General features: G+C 42.2%; 5 protein-coding genes across 12 annotated transcripts; 2 read left to right on the top strand and 3 right to left on the bottom strand.

The window, feature by feature from the left end:
- Positions 1-353: 353 nt before the first annotated feature.
- fdxacb1 (ferredoxin-fold anticodon binding domain containing 1) lies at positions 354-3,773 on the bottom strand. Of its 2 annotated transcripts, none has more exons than XM_018691720.2 (6): positions 3,700-3,773; positions 3,179-3,359; positions 2,919-3,075; positions 2,192-2,395; positions 1,923-2,081; positions 354-1,829 (listed from the first exon to the last, which is right to left on the bottom strand). In XM_018691720.2, the coding sequence occupies exons 2-6, from the start codon at positions 3,354-3,356 to the stop codon at positions 569-571; spliced, it is 1,959 nt and encodes a 652-aa protein (XP_018547236.1). In that variant the 5' UTR covers positions 3,357-3,359; positions 3,700-3,773; the 3' UTR covers positions 354-568. The 2 variants fall into 2 exon arrangements, with proteins under 2 accessions (XP_018547236.1, XP_018547235.1); XM_018691719.2 differs by having other exon boundaries at positions 3,179-3,514; positions 3,700-3,732.
- A 164-nt stretch (positions 3,774-3,937) lies between these two features.
- si:dkey-71l1.1 (uncharacterized protein LOC569883 homolog) lies at positions 3,938-8,175 on the top strand. 3 transcript variants are annotated; one of them, XM_018691718.2, is made up of 10 exons: positions 3,938-4,106; positions 4,604-4,803; positions 5,275-5,342; positions 5,466-5,558; positions 5,707-5,808; positions 5,942-6,047; positions 6,196-6,318; positions 6,426-6,502; positions 6,589-6,691; positions 6,774-8,175. In XM_018691718.2, the coding sequence occupies exons 2-10, from the start codon at positions 4,620-4,622 to the stop codon at positions 6,911-6,913; spliced, it is 996 nt and encodes a 331-aa protein (XP_018547234.1). In that variant the 5' UTR covers positions 3,938-4,106; positions 4,604-4,619; the 3' UTR covers positions 6,914-8,175. The 3 variants fall into 3 exon arrangements, with proteins under 3 accessions (XP_018547234.1, XP_018547233.1, XP_018547232.1); XM_018691717.2 differs by having other exon boundaries at positions 3,938-4,126; XM_018691716.2 differs by having other exon boundaries at positions 3,938-4,130.
- Positions 8,176-8,702: 527 nt separating this feature from the next.
- Positions 8,703-14,210, bottom strand: bicdl2 (BICD family like cargo adaptor 2). Of its 4 annotated transcripts, none has more exons than XM_018692551.2 (10): positions 14,096-14,210; positions 12,962-13,463; positions 11,908-12,123; positions 11,533-11,649; positions 10,805-10,951; positions 10,470-10,616; positions 10,154-10,228; positions 9,405-9,487; positions 9,190-9,304; positions 8,703-9,099 (listed from the first exon to the last, which is right to left on the bottom strand). In XM_018692551.2, exons 2-10 carry the CDS (start codon positions 13,235-13,237, stop codon positions 8,932-8,934), a joined length of 1,344 nt encoding a protein of 447 aa, XP_018548067.1. In that variant the 5' UTR covers positions 13,238-13,463; positions 14,096-14,210; the 3' UTR covers positions 8,703-8,931. The 4 variants fall into 4 exon arrangements, with proteins under 4 accessions (XP_018548067.1, XP_018548066.1, XP_018548068.1 ...); XM_018692550.2 differs by lacking the exon at positions 14,096-14,210 and adding an exon at positions 13,966-14,084; XM_018692552.2 differs by lacking the exon at positions 14,096-14,210 and adding an exon at positions 13,560-13,718.
- Positions 14,211-14,252: 42 nt separating this feature from the next.
- mia (MIA SH3 domain containing) lies at positions 14,253-16,181 on the top strand. 2 transcript variants are annotated; one of them, XM_018692557.2, is made up of 5 exons: positions 14,253-14,400; positions 14,842-14,928; positions 15,200-15,333; positions 15,510-15,620; positions 15,744-16,181. In XM_018692557.2, exons 2-5 carry the CDS (start codon positions 14,880-14,882, stop codon positions 15,765-15,767), a joined length of 318 nt encoding a protein of 105 aa, XP_018548073.1. In that variant the 5' UTR covers positions 14,253-14,400; positions 14,842-14,879; the 3' UTR covers positions 15,768-16,181. The 2 variants fall into 2 exon arrangements, with proteins under 2 accessions (XP_018548073.1, XP_018548071.1); XM_018692555.2 differs by lacking the exon at positions 14,253-14,400 and having other exon boundaries at positions 14,473-14,928.
- A 134-nt stretch (positions 16,182-16,315) lies between these two features.
- LOC108894016 (alpha-crystallin A chain) lies at positions 16,316-18,509 on the bottom strand. Its single transcript, XM_018692554.2, has 3 exons — positions 18,177-18,509; positions 17,722-17,844; positions 16,316-17,632 (listed from the first exon to the last, which is right to left on the bottom strand). Exons 1-3 carry the CDS (start codon positions 18,354-18,356, stop codon positions 17,441-17,443), a joined length of 495 nt encoding a protein of 164 aa, XP_018548070.1. The 5' UTR covers positions 18,357-18,509; the 3' UTR covers positions 16,316-17,440.
- Between the last annotated feature and the right edge of the window lie 1,315 nt (positions 18,510-19,824).

Below are 19,824 nucleotides of genomic sequence, written 5' to 3'. Positions count from 1 at the left end.
TCTTTCAAGAAAATTCTTCTGAAAATCAAAACTGCTTCTGAACTAACAGTCTCATAATGTCTGTTTTTCCTATAATTACAGACAATTTAGTTATTTCCAGGAAACATTCTTGGAAAATATGAATTCATTTTTATAGTCACCTAAATGATGTATAGTTACATTTACATAGTTACAAAGTCTCAGGCATATGACAAGAACAATCAGAAGAATAAATCAGCTTTGTTTGTTACACATGCTGCTACAACAGCGATGATTGAGTTCAGAGGTGTTTTGTTGCAAAATACTTGTTTTTATGCTTTGTCACATTATGTATATGACTGTTACTTTTCTACAGTGATTACTGACAGAAGACATGTATTTTAAATAACAGGTTTATTGTAGGATAATTAAAACACACACAGAAACACAGAACTCCAATCACGATTCAAAGACTACAGTAAACACAATGCCATGGCTATTGTAAACGCTGTTTATATTGCTGATTATATGCTTACACTTTGCTTAGCAGTCACAGACAGACTTGGACTGGTAATTGTGATGTCTCTTCCTCTGAGAGATTTACATGTAGCTACCTGATGGTGACTTGCAACCGAGAGGAGAGTAAAGACTCCAAGTGTTTGTGAAACTGCAGGGCTTGTGTGTGTGACAGAGCATGTGTGTGTGAGTGGTAGATGAGTCTGTAGCAGTAACTGGTCTGGCTCAGGTCAGGATGTGAGAACCTGTCAATGAGTTTAACTTGCTCCACAGTCCCGTGGCTGGCCTCTCGGACAGCGGCGTGGAACTTCTTCTCCTCCCACGTCGGCCCCGTCCAGAAGCTGATGTCGAAACTGAAGTGCTCGGGGAACAGGGAGAATGGGCGGAAAGGAGTCCCGGGTGAAGGGTGGAGTCCAAACTGCTTTGAGAAACGGGGGTCATGCGACCACAGCAGCCGCCAGTCGGGGAGGGAGAACAGGAGCGCGGCCAGAAGGTCCAAATTTAGGGACACAGTGACACTGATGTGGCTAATGTTATCACATGCATTACTTGTAAACACCTTACCAACCAAACCCATCGGCTGTGCTGTCAGACGCAGACCTCCCTGTTCTGTAATCAGGGAGACCCCATAAGGTGCGAGCAATGTTTCCAGCCTTTGCCCAAGCAATGTGATTGGCTCACATTCTGAAGGGAAAACACCTCTGAGGAGAAGCTCGTGAAAGACAGGCAGGGCCCAGAGGTTGATGGGAATACTCCTGAACACCAGGCCACTAATTCCAAATAACAAACTGGTTACACCATTACAGCCCTCACAGGGCTCCTCCTTATTTCCTTCAACTTCAACACTTTTGTTATTCACCTCTGTCTCACTATGACTCCCTGCATTGTTAATCAGCTCTTCTTTTTTAATTAGAAGCTCTTCCATCTGAGGGAGAAGAGATGGACGCAGCATATAAAGAGCACTTTCCCCTTCGGGATCAACATCAAGAGAGCACGCAGACCTTAAGCTCTCAGCTCCCTTTCTCTTCACCCTGTCCACCTTATCTGAGGTAACACATGTGGCCGACTGAGCGTCTTGAGAGTCCACGCCTCTCTTGCTGTCCGAAAATGTCAATCGATCTTTTTCTTTGTTTTCAGAGGTATGAGTGTCAGAGTTGAGGTCTTTCTGAAGCAGGTGGATCCAGTAGCAGTGTGTGCTGTCTACGTCATGGCAGCACGTCTGCAGCTGTTTGGCCGTGAGGAGGAAGGGAATGGTCTCCGTCGTCATGGAGACAGACCACTTCTCCGCCAGTCCTTCGAGAAGAAAATCTTGCGCCAATCTGACAGGGTGGACAGAACCTGAGCAGAGAAATCCCCTGAGAAGAGAGAGGAGACAACACGGTTATGTAACTTTCTTTGCGTTGGTGGGTTATTACCCAAACAGCATGAGAGCCTCTGTGTGACTGTACCTGAACATATAATCACTGAGCTCAGCCGGTACGTTGTACTGGACTTTCTCCCCCTCCACAGCCTCCTCCACCTTTAGTGTCCGAGCAGAGGTGTACGGGAGGCTGTGAGTAAACACATGGAGCAAAGCTTTCTCCACGTGAAAGCCCTTGTCCTGGCTCCTGCACAACAGCAACACCATCATTAGACAATCTCAGTATGCAAACACACACAGAGGGACACAGAGGGCTGTTTCTATTTATACACTGCAACACTCACCTTTACTCCTTACCTGTATCCAGTGCACTTGTAGCTCTGGTATTTTTCACTTTCAAAAGGACGGATGTCACTAAGGATCAGGTGAGCCTCCGCTGCCATGGCAGCCACCTGCCAGCTGTTGTGCCACTCTCGCCTCGGCTGGTCCGCCGGTGTCCCGCCCTGCCCGTTGCACAAGGAAACGTGAACCTCCCCGTCCTCAGCCAACACCTGAACACAACTGGAGGGACAGAAAAATAAACCTGACTGTTAAGGATATTGTCACAGAAAGGAGGTGGGAACTTTTTCAGTTCATGAAGTATGTAGACAATAAAGTCGACATCAGACCTAATAATAATAATATCATCTTCTTTTCAAATAATTTTTAATCTGTTTCCTTTATTTAAACATTGTTAAGTCCCACTGAGATTCCAAATCGCATTTTCAAGAGAGATCTGGCCGATAATACAGAACACAATCACATAATGCACAATATATATTTTGTTTGGAAATACTAAACAGATACATTTTATAACAAGACTAAACTGACGAAATTCAATCTGCAAGTAAGCTGACCTTAAGTTTTTTTCTGTTTTGAGGGAAAACAGTAACAACTTTCACAAATAAAGATAGCAAAGATAGTAATTCTGTTTGCACTGACTGACATTATGTCCGCAGATATGGCTGATGGGTGCTTACGAGAAATCTGACAGCAGAACCTGCTGTGAAAGGAATTAATCCTACGGTATATGAAGCAGTTATACCTGAGAAAGAAGTTTCTGAGAAGTTCTCTGTTCTTTTTAACCCCGCTCTTTCTGCCGCAGTGAGGGAAGTTGAACACCACACGGTCAAATACACGTCCCTGCAGAGAGGCACATTCCCCCAGCTTTGTGCAGTCCACCCCGAAAAGCACAGTTCCACCTGAATAACAAATGAGATTAATTATTAAATATGGAGAGAGAAAAAAGTACAGCCCCGTAAAAAGCAGCTGAGAACAAATATTAAACAACCCTCGAGCGTGTACCTGAGTCCTTGATGATCTGAACGTTACCGGCTGCACCTTCGTGCCGCAGTGCCTCGTCTTGTTGCTGCAGACAAGTGGCCGTTATGCTGGTCTCTGTTTCAGCGTACGCCTGACTCACGGACGCAGAAAACGAGAAGTTCCCTTCTCCCACCAACAACATGGACCGTGAAGGAGACATGTCCTGTCCAGATAGAAATGTGGCGACACAGAAGGAAAGACTAAATTCCCTAAATGGTTGTCCGCTAGAAATTCGCTCGCCCCTTTACAGCTCTGAGGAGGAGAAGATGAAAGAGGCGCGTGCGAGCGACAGTGACCGCCTCCAGTCTTCTTCGCCGTCTAAAATGATAGTAGTAAGTACATTTTTTTAGTAAGCGACGTACGTATTTTGTGTCGAAGACCGGCTCTGCACAATAACACGAGTTATATCGACTGTGCTGTAATATAGCGCCGTTGACCTTCTCCCGCTTTGCTCGGAGCGGCGGCACATGAAAGCCGAAATGTGATATATTGAATAATCTCACCTGTAGCAGCTTGCGTTGGACGCGGTGTCGCACATACAGTAGTCCGACATGAAACAAATCTTAAGGAACCGTACGAGTTCTCAAGGGCTAAAAAAAACCCAATACAAATATATTAGAAGTTAAAGTTAGGTGAGAGAAAATTTACTGTGGTTATTTTACATAATATTACCATTGTGTTTTCATGCACGCAAATGCGAGGGCGTAATTTCTCAGTCCACATAACTGAACTCGTGTTTTCAGAGGGACATATTTGCGGGGTGGCACATCACATCTGGAGGAGGGAGCTATTTGCAGCATCAGTTGATCCCAGCATCAGTTGCCTTCGCGTATTTGTCGTTTATTAAAGAAGAAAATCCACCTGACAGTCTTTCTGATGAGCAGTTCTCGGTTTCGCTCGCGATTTTAAGGTCTCTCGATCGCATCGGACGTAGGTAGTAAAAACAGCTAGCGCGCATACATGCATCTGTTTCTGCTGATGCTAAGGTCATGCTAGCTAACGGGATTGCTGCACCTGCACATGAGAATAACAGGCAGCTCTGCGTGATGCACATAGTTGTAATCATCCCTGTAACTGAGGGTTCAGATCCAACATAAACAAAGTTAAAGAAGTAGTAAATGTATAAATATATGTTTTTCATCTTAATTTAATTTGCTTTGACTTCATTATGTTGCGTGTGTGTATGTGGATGTTTGTACAGCAACAGACCTTTACATTTCATTTGCGTTATTTAAAATCAGGATATTGTGTATACTCCGTATAAACGCTGTGTGACAGATGTCAGGTTTAAGTCTCGGTAAAAATTGCCCAGGGATAATGTGTTTTGCATGTTCAGCTGCAAATGAGATATATAAATGGGTCACATCATCTTCATAAATCGCTCCTTTGTCTCTGTGTGTCTTGTAGGAAGTGTTGCGCCCACATGGGCAGCGTGTTGGCATTGTCCTCCGGTCCAGGCCATCAGAACTGGCCTTTCTCCACGGACCCTCCTCCTTCTCGCTGGGACGCACATCCTGCTCACTGGGACAGTCCGCCACGCTGGGAGAGGAGAGATGGCCGCTTACCTAACCCAGGCAGCTTTCACTCTCTCCACAGGAGCTGCAAAGGTATGTCTGGGCTAAAACCCATGAGCGGTGGAGCACACATCATAAAACAGGCAGCACATTGAAAAACGTAGTCACGCAATTGAGTGCCCAGTGCAAAAAGTCAACATCTTCCTGAAAGTACATTGGCTACCAGCTGTGACAAAATACTTGTGGAGCACGGAATATGTTTACATTCACTCCAAAGTTTACAAGAAATTTGCTCTCCCACAATTATGTGTAAGAAGTGTATTTGTCCTACCATAGCTGTGTGAATAACAGTTTTCATGACCCAGTAATAATGTTTCTTTAGCAAAAAAATTTGTTGCACATAATCCTTTAATCTGAAAAATCAAACTCTGTATTTTCACTGAGTCTTTCTGAAATCACTCACTCTCAGAAGTGGGGAATAATCCGAAGATTTCAGTGCCTGCATGTGTACCAGATATGACTTTAATGTTTTTAATCTGACTGGTCTTCTCCCTATATCCTCAGATGTTTTTCCTCAACAGATTGAGGGAGTCAAGATGATTATCAATAAAACTCTGAGCAGTTTCTTCAAGGTGACGCCTCCTCCTACACATGCATCAGTTTGGTGCACGTAAAGACAATAAGAGTGTAAACCTTTTAGATCTCATAATGTTATAACGTTTGATGTTTAACTCAGTGCATATGTTTGCTTGCAGGTCAGTCATACACTGCATCTCAGTGCTGTTAGTCCTTCGTACTATCGATTCCACGTGGAGCATCTGCAGTCTGACGATTACAGCAAAGACAAGGTCAAGCACAAGTCATCAGACAACGAACATGGCACCACTGCTTTATCATTAATGTGTTTAGCTGTTAACACTGGGGAAAACAGACAGAGATGCAGCCTTTTTGAGTTGTTAAGTTGCATATTGATATTGATCCGTCCTCACATTTTAGGACGCTCCGGCATTGATCGGTGAGATGGACTCTTCAGGCAGTCTGAACGCTCACGCTCTGCTGCATCTCTCGGAGCGTGTACGAGCCAGAACAGTGTTCCAGGTGCTGATGTCCATCTCCTTCCTTACATCCATCCTTCCCATGCCGTATTCAGCCACTGTTTCTATCAGTTATTTTACACAAAATGAAACGCTCTTTGCTGCAAACAACATTCAAATTTTTTATTGTGTTTCAGACTCAGCAGTCCCAGTTTGTAACGTGGCAGTTTGAGACCGAGTATAGAGGGAACGACTTCACAGCTGCTGTGACAGTAGCCAACCCAGACGTCCTCAGAGAGTCAGGTGATAAATGACAGGTGGAATGATTAGAGCCTCAGCTGATGTGATATAATTATATTAGTGTTTAACCACATCTTTAGTATTTGAAATATGACATCACCCTGCCTAATCTAATTTACTATGTATCTGTGTGTGTGTTTCTCGGGGACAGTTATCCTTGTGGCACACTTCCTGCAGAGTGTGTCTTCTGGACTGGTGTTAGGAGGGGAACTAGTCTACCATCGGGGGAGAGCAGAGGAAGGAGGAATTCTTACTTTAGCTGGACAATACTCACGTGAGATTTGTGAATCCGCTTTAAACATTTGATTTAATTCAGATGGCATCAATTTCTGATCTGTTTTGGTTGATCTAGCAGCATCATTTCACTTCCTCTTCATGCAGGACCAAACTGGGTGGCGACGCTGAATGCTGGGAAAGGAGGTGCCCATGCTAGCTACTATCACAGAGCCAACAAACAGGTATATCAAATACCATAATGTATAAACATGGCGTACATTTTGGAGCATGTTGCAAAAATGCATGTGCATGTGTGTATCTTCACTAGATCCAAGTAGGCGTGGAGTTTGAAGCCAGCACCAGGACGCAGGAGACCACAACCTCATTCGGGTATCAGATGGAACTCCCAGAGGCCAACATGGTGTTTCGAGGTAAACTTCTTATAAATGTCACGACTGATGAAAACTATTCAGAAAATGTACACAGATCTTTTTTTTCTCTGTGTGTATCCAGGTATGATAAACAGTCGGTGCATAATAGGAGGTGTGTTGGAGAAGCGCCTGACCCCGCTCCCTGCCACCCTCATTATGGGTGCCTTTGTAAATCACAGAGGAGACAAGCTGCAAGTGGGCCTAGGTGTCAATGTGGGATAATCCTCCACTAACCCTAGCTGGCATTACAACTCACTGTCAGGACAAACCGTCCAGAGACCTGTTTCAGAGGCTTTATAATGACCTGATCTTCAAAGGTTTGTCAGCCTCCGTAAAACACCTGGAACTACCCAAGTACTGTGAATTTTTTTTTTTTTTTTTTTTTTTTTTTGGGGTGTTGAAGCCCAAAATGGCTTCATAAATCGATGCATCTCATCTTGCAACCTACCTCTTAAAATGGAGGTGATGTTTTCTGATTGGGTGACAAAAGGATTATGCAGGAAGATTGGATTAACATTTTGAGAGGCTCAACATATGTGACTTGAGATAAGTTCCTGTCTCCCTGAAACCAGACTGCACTTCACCCTCTGGACAATGCAAACAGAAAGGATAAGGGGATTACTGTACTGTAAACTGCAAATAAATAAAAGTTTTATACTGTAGGTAGTAATAAAGAAACGTTATGTATATAAATCACATTTAAAAATACTACTGCTTTTTATGTTTTAGCCCATTACCTAGAATTTATGTACACCTGACCTTTTAAAATCAATTTCATACTAACTCACAATCAGAGAAACACTCTTTTGGCATCTGTCTCCTAAATCCTATATTTTGGAGCTTCCAGCAGCTTGAATGCACTGACATGGGTGAGGTTTGAACCAGTTGCTGCCCCCTGCATTACCCCATTATCCTAACAGAGAGAAAATAAAGCTGATTAAATGTTCACTGATTAATTATCTCAAGCCAGTTTCTGTGAGATGATTTTCACCAATTAATGCTGAGAGGATCAACCTAGAAACAGACAGGTCAGCAGTTATGTCTTCTCTGTGCGAGTTTTAGTACATGGGTGAAGTCATGCTAAAACACCAGTGTGATCCCTAAAGCTATGTGTATGATTGTCATCTCTTTTTTGCCAAGTATGTGAGAGTTCCACACACAAACAAATAGCCCATTGACTAAGAGAAAAGGTGCTGCGCCGTATATACTAACCCTGCTGCTGAGGGATGTGTGAGTGGCTATGCGCTAATTCTGCTGAGCCAGGACTGTATGTACTGTATGTATATAGATGAAGGCACGTGGAAACACTGACCTGTATGCAACCTGCACTACTCACGCTGCTTCTGGGCATTTCCAGTCCTGTTACATGTATGAAATGTTGCATATGTATTATTTATACATTATGTAATATAAGCATGGAGAGAAGTAGAAGGGAATGACTGTCTTTTTGGACTTAATTTAATAAAGATGTTATTTCTATTATAGTTAAACTGCTTTTTCTTGACTAAATGCTCTTCACTAAATTTGTTGGAATATATTGCTGTTTTGTAGATACAGTATTGTGTATCCATTGCATTTTAAAGCTCCATTATCAATCTTTTTAGCATTAACTATGAATCAAATAACAACACCTAATTCTCAACTTTCCTTCAGCACTAAGCTGCTTTTTAGCCTCCTTTATCTCATTGTTTTGGTTGTAGTCATGCTGCCTATAATGCTCATTTTGCTCTGTCTCAACACAAAACATTTAGGCATTTATGTTCAACATATACTGCCATACACAGAGCACCAGCATCTTATACTAAAACAAATGCTTGGTGTAGCCACAACTCTGGCCTCTCTTCAACCAATGGGAGGGACTCACATGCACTAACATGCACACGTGCCCTGACCAGCTACCATAACGAAGGCCAGAGAAGCTCAAGTTACAACTCATTAAAATGATGTATGTATAACCTATAAGATTCTGCAAAGCAGCCAAACTGTACAACATTCAGCAGGGACTCATTAGCAGCTTTAACCTTTTAATATAAAATCCTAAAAACTGAAATTACTGATATGCTTGTTACTGTACATCCATAAACAGTATATACAAATGTATTCAAATATATTCAAATATGAGGTCTGTAAACATTTGACTTGCTGATTCTGATAACAGTACATCATCATAGCAACATAAGCTCACAGTGGCAAAGATAAAGGCTGATGCTCAGTCTGTTTAACCTGCCACCGATTCTCAGTTATTTGTCTCTGAAAAAAGAGAAGAATCCTTTCCCTCCTTCTCCCTTTAGTTTCAAAGACTTGCTTCTTTGGAGTCCTCCTGTGTTTTCTTTCTCTCGCTGTATTTCCTTCTGTCTCTCGTCCTCCCTTTGCTGAACCTGCTGATTGATCACCAACCGCATATCCTCCTGCAACAAGATGAAACGTTCAAGCCGATCTCTGTGCTGTGTTGCCAAAAGGTATCATTTAGAATTTTATATCCTTTTACACAGACCCACCTGCCATGCATCCAGCTCTTGAGACAGCGCCACCTTGTGTTTGATGGTGTTGAGAAGCTGCTGAGTTAGTGATTCTTTCTCCTGGCGCACTGTGTCCAACTCACTCTCTAAAGAGCTGGACATTTACATGATGATTAGCAAAACATAAATCACTGTGGTTGTAAAATAATATGAATCCAAATCAAATCAACAAATGTGTTGTTGTATCACATTACCTGTAGCTTGGCTTTTCAGGGCTACTTCTAAATGGCTTAATTTCTTCCCTTAAAGTCTCCAGCGCTTCTCGCTGAGACTGTAGCTGCAAAAAAAAAAAAAAAAAAACACACACACATTGTTATGATCATAAAATGTTATTTGTCCTTATTTAAAATAATAGTGAGCTCCTGAAATCCCCTCAGGTAATGTTTAAAGACATATACAAATACAAACACACATTCTCTTTTATTTAAATACCCAAAATCTATGAGCATGCAAATATCTTTTTGAGCACTGGGCACAAGAAATCACCTACTTTATTGAAAAGTCTATTGTCAGTGTATGTTATATGGATGTTTAGCTTATGTAAGTTGCTGATACTGGACCAAGACTGGCACTAAACTAGTTGTGATGCCACAAAATCATGTTTGTACAGTCTCACATTCAGATTTAAGAGAAACTTTTTTCCATTATGACTTTGTGAAAACGTTAAGCTAAAACATCCATTAGGTAATAATTAGCAAAGCACAATTTTAAGTGAAGGGGGCTTTAACTGTAGTAAAATTCAAGTGGTAAAACTAGAATATGCCTGATTTTTATAAATGAAGTTAAATATACTAATGTTAAGCCACTCTGTCCTTCCCCTTTTAAAGCATTTGTAATGAATCTAATCATGCTCCATTGCTTGTATATGCCAGACAAATCATCAAATACTATTATTTCTATTCCTAGCTATTCTTGTGTATATGTCTTGTACAGTTCAACAGACCTCCTCTTTGAGTGCTTGTATCTCTTCATCTCTCGCTTGCAGGACTGTGGAGTGAGCTAGAAGAGCCTCTTTAGCCTGGTGAGCAGGAGACAACACAACAAATAGAAAGATCAGTGAGGTCCAAAGACTTGTGTGTAGGTGTTTGTGCTTTTGATGCAAATTTGGCTGCAAAAAGGCTGAGAATTTCTGAGAGCAGTTGGTGTCAAACTAGGAAAGATGTGAGCACAGGGTCAGAATTAGTGCAAGTTAGAGTATGAAGTTATTGTGTGTCTGTCAGTGCAGTTTGCCAGCGTGTTGTGCAAGCCTCTGTGTGTACCTGCGATTGCTGAATTTCACTAAGCAGAGACAAAGGCTGTGTGTGAGCACTGTCCAGGATGCTCTCTTCTCCCAGGCTCTGAGCTTTTTGCTGTAGAGAGCGATTCAAGGTACGCAACTCAAACACCACTCCCTGCTCCTGCTCTATCTACACATATGTACACATAAAACACACACTCAGTGAGATACAGACACAAGCACACGCACAAACAGTGATAGCTTCAGACTAGTCGTGTTAGTGACGTCTGTTAGTGATGAGTAACATCTCCTGCAGCACACAATTCTCGTCTTTCAATAATGCATCATAAATAGCAAATAACAGTCTCTGATCCTCACCTCTGCTTCTTTCTCTTTCAGTTTCACCTGGAACTCTGACAATCTCTCCCTCAGTCCCTCTCTCTCTATACGGAGTCTGTCACTGTCCTCCTGTGACGCTTTTAGTTGTGACTCCATGTGCGACAGCCGCTCCAGCAGAACTCTGTTCTGTACAGAAAGGAGGAAAAGACGGGACTTATATAAATGGTATAATGAGAATGACAACTGAAATGATTGCCTTGTTTAAATCATGAAATAAGCACACTGGCTGTTCGATTATGCTTCTGATGAACATTTAAATAAATGTGATTTATTTATTTTAGACAGAGCACAATTAGTTTATACCCATATTTTATGCTTTTAGATATGGATACTTAAGCCTCTGAGTCTGTTTAATAATCTAAATGGATTTAATCCAGATTCTGCTAATATTACCAATTTAGTACCTTGCTAAATCTAAAAGCTATACAGTTTAAAACAACTACAGGCAAGCCTTGGATAGTGTGTGGTGAACATTTAATTGTTAGACATAAATCTTAACACATACATATTAAAAACAGCTCCTTACTTTGACATCAAATTCTAACTTCATACTATCTGGGCATGTTTGAAACTTAATATTTTTTGTGTATGATCGATTATCCTGCAGCATTGAAGATGGCATAATGTGTCACACCAAAACTGTGCCAGTTACTTTGGCAGTGATTTGCTTGTTGTTTGTGCAAAACATTGTGAAGCTGTGAGTATACCTCCGCCTGAATATTTTCTATCTGTGTGAAGCTGATATTTCGGCTGAAAGATGATTCTTCCATTTCCTCTCTGAGGGAACGAAGCTCAGTTCTCAAGGAGTGTTCCAGTGTTACAGCCTGGGAGGGAGATGGAAAAGTTGTGAAAGGCTGTTACTCAACGGGTGACAAAGACAGGACTCCTTAAACCTGCTAGTCTGCATTGTTCCCACCTGTGTGACTGTGACATGATGCCATACCAACAGACAGTTCCCACACACAAAGACCCATACATATTCAACTAGATTCTGTTCATTCTAACAGCGTTACAGCATGATTTTTTTTTTCTTTGGTGGGTTAGTGGCCTTGTAAGGCAGGGTTGAGGTTCTCCAAACTAACCTCTGCTAGCTGCTCCACCAGCCGTTGGTTATGATTGGCTAACTGAGTCAGCTGTTCGCTCTCATCTCTTCTCCTGTCTCTCCCCTGGCTGTGATGTCGCTCCAGCTCAGCCCTCAAGGCGGCTAGATCCGCCGTCAGCTCGGCCTCTCTCTGACCGGATGCCAGTTCATTCATCTCCAGCCTCCTCTGAAGGACGTGCTTCTCCTGCTGCAATGCCTGAGACGTTACACACAACATGAAAATATCAGATACTGAAACACACTGACAATTGTATTTCTGTTTCTGTCACTTTGAATGTGAAGTGACATTACAACACATGTTGCTCTCTAGGCAGCCTATTCCCAGGTATTACTAAAAACATTCCAATGGCTCTGTTCCATTTAAATGTCACAGGAAGTTATGACAATACTGAAGCAGCTGACTGGAATTCAGCCATCATTCGTTTTATTATTGACACCTGTGGTTTTCCCACTGTCACATGCCATACTGTCTTTTATAACAGCAGACCTATGTCAGGAACATATTTGCACAGGCAGTGTAATGACTTAAGTAACTTAAAGGAAAAATACATACAGAAAACCAGCCAACCAGTATTCAAAACAATAATATTTAAATACATTTACACAGATATGAACTTCTTTCTGCACATCCCTAAGACTGTAATCCTCTTTATCTATGTAATATGCAGTGTCAAAAGCATGGGTCTAGTATGTAAGAATATGACATCAGCAGTAAATCACATGTGGAATATTTTTTATGTCATTTCTATATCAGTTTTTAATAGCTTTTCCCCCCATATTCTGTGTTGTTGTTATCCATATTGGTTGATTAAATTGAATTAATTGAGCCTTGATAGCAATGAGTTTCAGATCTACAAGTATCTCCACATTTATAATGATTTCACTGCAGGCTAGAATCACTCAAGTAAGATTTGCTTGTTGATGGTAACAAGTTTTGAATGGTCCTTTTTCTTCCACCCACAAAAGTTTTTTAGTAATGTTAGAAAGTTTGTGTTGTCAAAAGAAAACACAATTTACGGCAGCTTCATCCTCACCTCCATCTCCCTCTCCCTCTGCTCCAGAGACGCTGCCAGTTCCTCATTTTTCTCCAGTAAAGCCTGTCCCAGCTCTGCGGCGAGTATCAAGTCCGTCTCTATCCCTCCTCCGCTGTCACTGCTACCGGGAGAGGATGCAGATGAAGGGAGAGCGAAGGAGAGAGACACTGCGGAAGATGAGGACAGAGGGAAGAAGGAGTCCTCCAGGCTGGGGGAGGGAAGACTGTCTTTTCTAGGGGTGAACATTGTTGACAGTTGCCAGTTTGTACAACTCATTTAAAAAGCATTGTTCCAGGTGTCGCAATCCGCACTCATATAGGTGGCAGGTGGACAGCCATGATCAGGAATCCTTTTCTGTTTCTTGACAGTCTGGTCTTGGAGTGGTTTGATGAGTCGATTTTTTAATCCACTGTGTCTCTGCCTTACTTGTTCTTCACTGTGGTGCCAATGGTCCTGATGCTGGTATCGCTCAAATCTCCTCCTCTCTTATTCACAGTTAACTCTGTGGGCAAGAAAAACACATTTAATAATGCAGACAAACACTACAAACACAACTGTGGAATTTAGGACATGTATGATGACGTGTGAAAAATCGGACCTGTTGTTTTCTAGTAATATAATCTCACATGGCCTTTAAGGAGGTCTTTTGTCTAACAGGTGCTTTTGTTACTCTGACCGAAATACCAGCTCCACTGTTATCTCTGCTCTGCTCCCCTCCCTAAATTCCAAAGGCATTGTGCTCCACTCTTTCCTACAAATACAACAAAGTCTTGGCTGTTCTAAAAACAGTCTACAGAGTAATCAGTTTAGCCAATCACCATCATTCTTGTCCGCCTGCTAAGTCTTAAAAAAAGTCCAAAATAAGGCTTGACAAGACGTTTGTACCACAAATTATTTCTAGTCACCACAGGATTACATTTATATAAACTACATTTCAGTCTGAAATCTCAGTCTCCACAGTCTGCCCTGTCATTTCTCTGTGAAAGCCTGATGTCACTTCTCACCTGTTAGAGTGATACCTCTCGCCGTCATGAAACCATGCTGTCAAAGCAATGAACTCATGAGAACTGACAGAATCTGTTTAAGCTCATGTTCTACCTGATTCAGCGGGAACAAAAATGACGTGTGTCTTACCTGACAGTTTCCAGCCAACTCATACCAAGCAGGTATAGTCTTCCTGTTTGGTGAGTGTGTGAGTTTGTGTGTGTGTGTGTGTGTGTGTGTGTGTGGGAGTGTTTGCCCAAGAGAGGTTAAGCTGGTTTCCTTGGCAGTGGAAACATACAGTATGTAAATACAACCAGTGGCTCCACCTTCCGAGTTAAAAAGGTAAAGGGGCCGCAAACAGAAGGAGGAATACAGTGACAGAGCAGGGAAGATGGGAACAGTGGTGTGTTTTACAGTAAGATGATCATTGCTCTGACATCTAGTGGCTGAATGAGGTAGGGAAAACCTACAGTATATTAATTCTGAGGAATGTGTTGTTGCAAAAGTCTAACACTGCTGTTTGAGCGGGGGTGAAACAGGGTGAGAGACGGAGAGAGGGGAAGGCCGGGAGACAAGCCAGACTCTGTCTAATCTGGCCCTCCTCCCCCTCATCCCCCATCCTGTTTACCTGCTTGAAGGTTTTGAAAGGGGCTCTGTGTGTGTGTTTGTGTGTGTGTGTGTGTATGTGTGTGTGTGTGTGTGTTCATCTACGAGGTAGGGGGTAGGGAGACTAGAAAAGGGGGGCTGCTGTCATTACACTCCCTTCTCGGAGACGGCAAACAGACAAAAGGGGACAAATAAAAACCCACAGGACACTCCTTAAGCATAAAGTCCATTGGATCAGTAGGTGTCTTCACAGACAGACATGCCTTGCAGACTCTGGCTTGCTCTTTCAGTGTGGCTTTTGCTGCCAACCTCTGAAGCTGGACGGCATATGCCTAAACTCTCTGACAAGAAACTCTGCGCTGACTCGGAATGCAGCCGTAAGTAGCCTACTCACCCGCTTCCTTTGCTACTGACTGTTGCACTAAGAACTGAACTGTATTGTAATCACGTTATGTAACTATGGGTAGATTTGAAATGATAAAACTCATACATACCTTTTTCATAATATTAAATAGCTTTGCATTGCATATTGTCATTATGCATAAGAACATGACAAATTGACAATAATATGACACCTCCAAAGTCCTCTCTATGATGCCCAGTTTCCTCCCCCAACTCACATTACTCTCCTTCTTTATTCCTGCTCAGACCCTATTTTGATAGCTCGTGCACTGCAGGACTACTACCCTGGAGACTGCAGGTTCATCCCCATCAGACAGGGGCAGCTCGTCTATGTCTACGCAATGCTAAAAGACAGAGGGAACCTCTTCTGGGCTGGCAGTGTGAGTAAAACAAACGTACAGTATTTGTGGGATAAGTAAGTATTGCTCTAGCAGCATGGCTCTTAACCAAAAGACCTTTAAAAGGTTAAGAAGATGTGAGACATCCACGTGCAGCTCTAAAATTCACCTCTCAAAAGTGATGCTGTCAACAACTTTTGTCAACTTTTTGTCTGCAGGTGCAAGACTCGTATTACGGGCAACAGGAGGCTCGCATCGGCCACTTCCCCAGCAGTGTTGTGGAGGAGACACATCCTCTCATGCCAGCCAGCACCGAAGTGAAAACTACTGTAGGTGAACACACACACACACACACACACACACACACAAACACAGACACACACATGTCCATCTATGCAAATGTATGCATTATACAATGCTTTCTCCTGATTCTACCTCTCTCTTGTTTCCAGAAATGGGACTTCTACTGTTACTGATGAGGCTTTCACCAATATGATCCACATTACAAGTATCATCTGATCTTACACACATTGTAACTGCTGATAGTCTGCTATTTAGGGAGATATGGGCTCAGCTCTACATAGCGACAAACAACTGTGCTTTTTCTTGTTGATTGTGTATCCCAAAGAGTGTCCAACAAGCTATGTTGTACTAAAAAGTACTAAAAAGCAACAGCAATGTAAAGGATTTCTGCCCTAATTCCCCAATATTATATTAAGGAGATAAATTAAAAGGAATTTGAATGCTCCTTTAATCTAATGGAACAGCCATTCAATACATAGGCAGGATATAACAGTGTTGAAACTACTGTATTTGCATGTTTGCTTGTAGAATAATGAAGAATTAACTGTATAGACTTGACAAAAGTGAATAAAAACCTCAGCATAACATGTGACGCTTACTGTTTTAAGTCACATAAAGCAGCTTGAAATATCACCTTCTCCCCAGATGTACTCTGTTATGTGAAATTCTTTTGAAAACAGAAACACTGCAGACATAAACAGAACACACAGCAGACCTATGATTTTGAGTTTCAAAGTTTATTCTGTTTCCTGTGTCAATGTGCCAGAGGGTTTGTTTTTTTTTTGCCAACATAAAGGGATGATAGAGGTGTAATTTTTGCATAAGCACATATGCAGTCACTTACACACACTCACACAGACACAGTCACACTCACACTGTTCTTAGCAGCTCAGAGGCCATGCTCCCCACTGGAGAAGGAGCCCTGTGATAAAAGCTGTCTGTCTCCAAACATCGGTTCCTCCCTTGTCCATTACTACTCCCTCCCGCTCATTCACCCTTTTTTCTTCCTCTCAACAGATTACACACCTGGTCCCAAGTCCTTTGCTGGCTTCTTTTTTTTTCAGTGAACAAACTAAAAATGACTGCATATGCCTCCAGAGAACTCCTTCCTCCTCACACATACAGAAACCAACACTATTCCTGAAGAATAAACAGAGCACAGTTGGCATCTTACTCATACCCACTCTGAAAGTACTGTGTACTGTTGATACAATCAAGTTACACAATTTTAGTCTGTTATCATCTCCAGTAGACAATTTTGAGAGGAAGTCTTTACATCTCCACTCCCTTAGATTGACTTTTTAGTATTTCCCTGTAAAACTAACAGGTGCTGCAAGCTTCAATATGACTAATTTTTATAATTTTGTCACTAAAGTGCAGGGCCAGTGTTGACATTGTATGTTGTATAACATACAACAACAAATGTCTGATGAAGATAGGAAATGCCTCTCAAATTATGATTACATGATGCACCGTTTACAATATTTTTGGCACAGGCGTATGGTTTAAAGAGTGATTCTATAGGCTTTTGATCGAGAAATTAACTCTCAGTAGTTCATTATCCTGCACCAGTGTGTCTATGAAAAACTTAAGTGTGCTGTCAATCAGACATGCTTACATAGGCTCAACATATTAATCTTTGGTTGTCTTGCAGAGACATCAGGATAATAGGGAGTTAGGAGTTAGATACTGGTTTATTAGAAGGCACTTGCACTCACAGATATCGAGACACATGCCCTACCTATATGTGTACTGAACTCCCAACAAAACTGTGACAGGTTAAATATAAAAACGGTCAGCACTTGGGGTTAGTAGTGAAACTGTGTCTGGAGCGTCAGGCTCTGCTCTACATTTTCTGTTTCTGTGTTCCTTCTTCACAGGCGATAGGAATGTTGCGCTCAGTGCCAGAAGATGACCGAGGTGCTGTGATGGTCAGCATGCCATCAAACGACAGACTGGAGGTGACGTCGGCACCTGACACGCCGGCAGGAAGCCTGTACTTCCTCAGAAACTCTCTTGACACAAAGCCATGGTCATCCTGGAAGCAGAGTTAATCAGCATGTCAGTAAAGCCTCACTAAATCAATGTCGTTAGACTATTTCTGCAGATCTCTGTGGTCACTCTAACCTGTCTGTCTTCATGTTTGGCGTGTATTGTGATGTACTCGTCATTGACATTGACAGACAGCTCTTCGGGGGAGAAGTGCTTCACATCCAGATAAATGACAAAGCGATCCTTTTCGATGCGCATCTGTACAGACAGTACAGCCGTTAGGAGCAGTACAGAGGAATGAGTCAGCTGGGCATAAAAACTCTCACTTACTGTCACCTCAGTGCAAGACTCATACTTCTAAATCATAAAGAGACTGGTATCAGGGGAAGAGGAAATTCTTCATTCTTGACTCAGTAATGTAAAATCATCAAACACAAATCTCACATATTGAGGATTTCTGTTCAGTGGTCGGTCACATCACAGACTTCATACAGTGTATTAGTGAAGTGAGTTAGAAATCATGTTGGTAATAGGTCTTCATTTCACTTAAAACAATCAGATTATTGTGAGGACACAGAATTTTACTTTACCTCACTCTGTCCATTGTCGGACCAGTTGAACCAGCGCATGAACAGAGGGCGCATCCAGGGGAAGGACCAGGAGAAGGGCCAGATCAAGGGCCAATCAGTGAGAGGTTCTGCCAAGGAGAGGTCAGAGAGCCGGTGTGAGAAGGCCCGACGGTACCAGGGAAACTGGATGGGGATGTCCATGGTGAGATTCCAGGAGAGATGAAAAAAAAAAACGATGGGTTTGAGGGAGGTCTGAGTCTCAGTTCGACTCGGTTTGAGATGGGTGCTGCTGTGCTCTCTTGCAGCGCATTTATAGGCCTTTCCCTCCCATCCCACCCGGGCTGTGCCCCTGTTCACGTCCTCTGCAAACCCCCTCCCCTCCATAACCTCCCATGCACACTTGCATGGTGACTCTGCGAGCGGGCTGATTTTTCTGGAACAATGATGTCAACTGTTTATCCCTCCATCGCCCTCATTGTTTCATCTGTCTGACTGTGACTGGTTGTCTCCCTCTCCCTTTTCTCTCTGTAACTCTGTCTCTCCCTTCTCCCGGTCATGAGGTGACACTGGCTCGGAGTACTGCTGATGCTCATTCCCCAGGAAATACCCCCGTCTGATGTGTGTGTGTGTAATTTTGTGTGTGTTTGTTTGAGGAATAGCTGCCAGAGCATTAGCCTGCTGTGCCTCGAGTGCCAGAAGCTTTAGATTTGTGATCGGAGTGGAAGTGTGGTTGAATGGGAACTGATGAGTTTGTATGGGACAGCATTAGGTGACACTCTAAGCATGTATCATTTTGCTATGAGCTCAGATGAAAAATACGAAGTCCTTTCCTACTGTGCATCAGTTGTGCAAACCAAATTTCTTTCGGTCTCTGCTTCATCCTCACGGTCGTGTTGTCTCCAGAGTAGGATGTTGAATTTGTTTATCTGCAAGCACAGAGATTTTACAGAGACTTTTAAACCATTGTTCAACCATCAAGTGTGTGTGTTTGCGTGTTAGTCTACTAATGCATATCATTTTTACTTTTCAACACTGACCCAGCTTCTATCATCAACAGACTGTGTGCTGTACAGTTTCCCAATATAAATGTAAGAACAATAGGGTGTCATTTGAACAGGCCAAAACAAAAAACGCCAGCTTTAAAGGGACCAGACCTTGTAACTGTGTAAGTGTGTGACAACTATATAACAATTACAGGATAATGGGAAATGCTAAAACATAGTGTAACAGTAACATAACGATTACAAGTCAACAAGTTAGTGACTTAACTGATGTCTATTATACAGCAGTATCTATCCACCAGCCACTATTGGTCATACCAGACCAAGTAAGGCTGCAGCAGTAAAACCCATAACAGAAATAATGTGTTATTTTATCTCCCTTAATAGAAATAGTTATCATGCTTTTGTCTGATTTTTCAAAACTCAGCCCTGAGAGTTGAATTTTGTTGGTTGGATTTAAAAAAAAAAAAGCAGTTCACTTTATTTGTGTTTTTTGGGAGTCTATAAAATGTTGTGTTTCTGTATCTTGTGGTCACTAATTTTCCTGTCTGCTTTGGTCAAATATCAACATCTCTTTTTACTATTAGAAGAGAGTGGATGAATCACTTTAACCACCATACTTGTACCTTGATTGAGGCTGTTGTGCTTTCAAACAGAACAAATTACTT

This window comes from Lates calcarifer, linkage group LG20 (assembly GCF_001640805.2).
Source record: "Lates calcarifer isolate ASB-BC8 linkage group LG20, TLL_Latcal_v3, whole genome shotgun sequence".
NCBI lineage: Eukaryota > Metazoa > Chordata > Actinopteri > Centropomidae > Lates > Lates calcarifer.
Note: the sequence above shows the minus strand (reverse complement) of the source record. Positions and strands in the feature narration are given on the sequence as shown.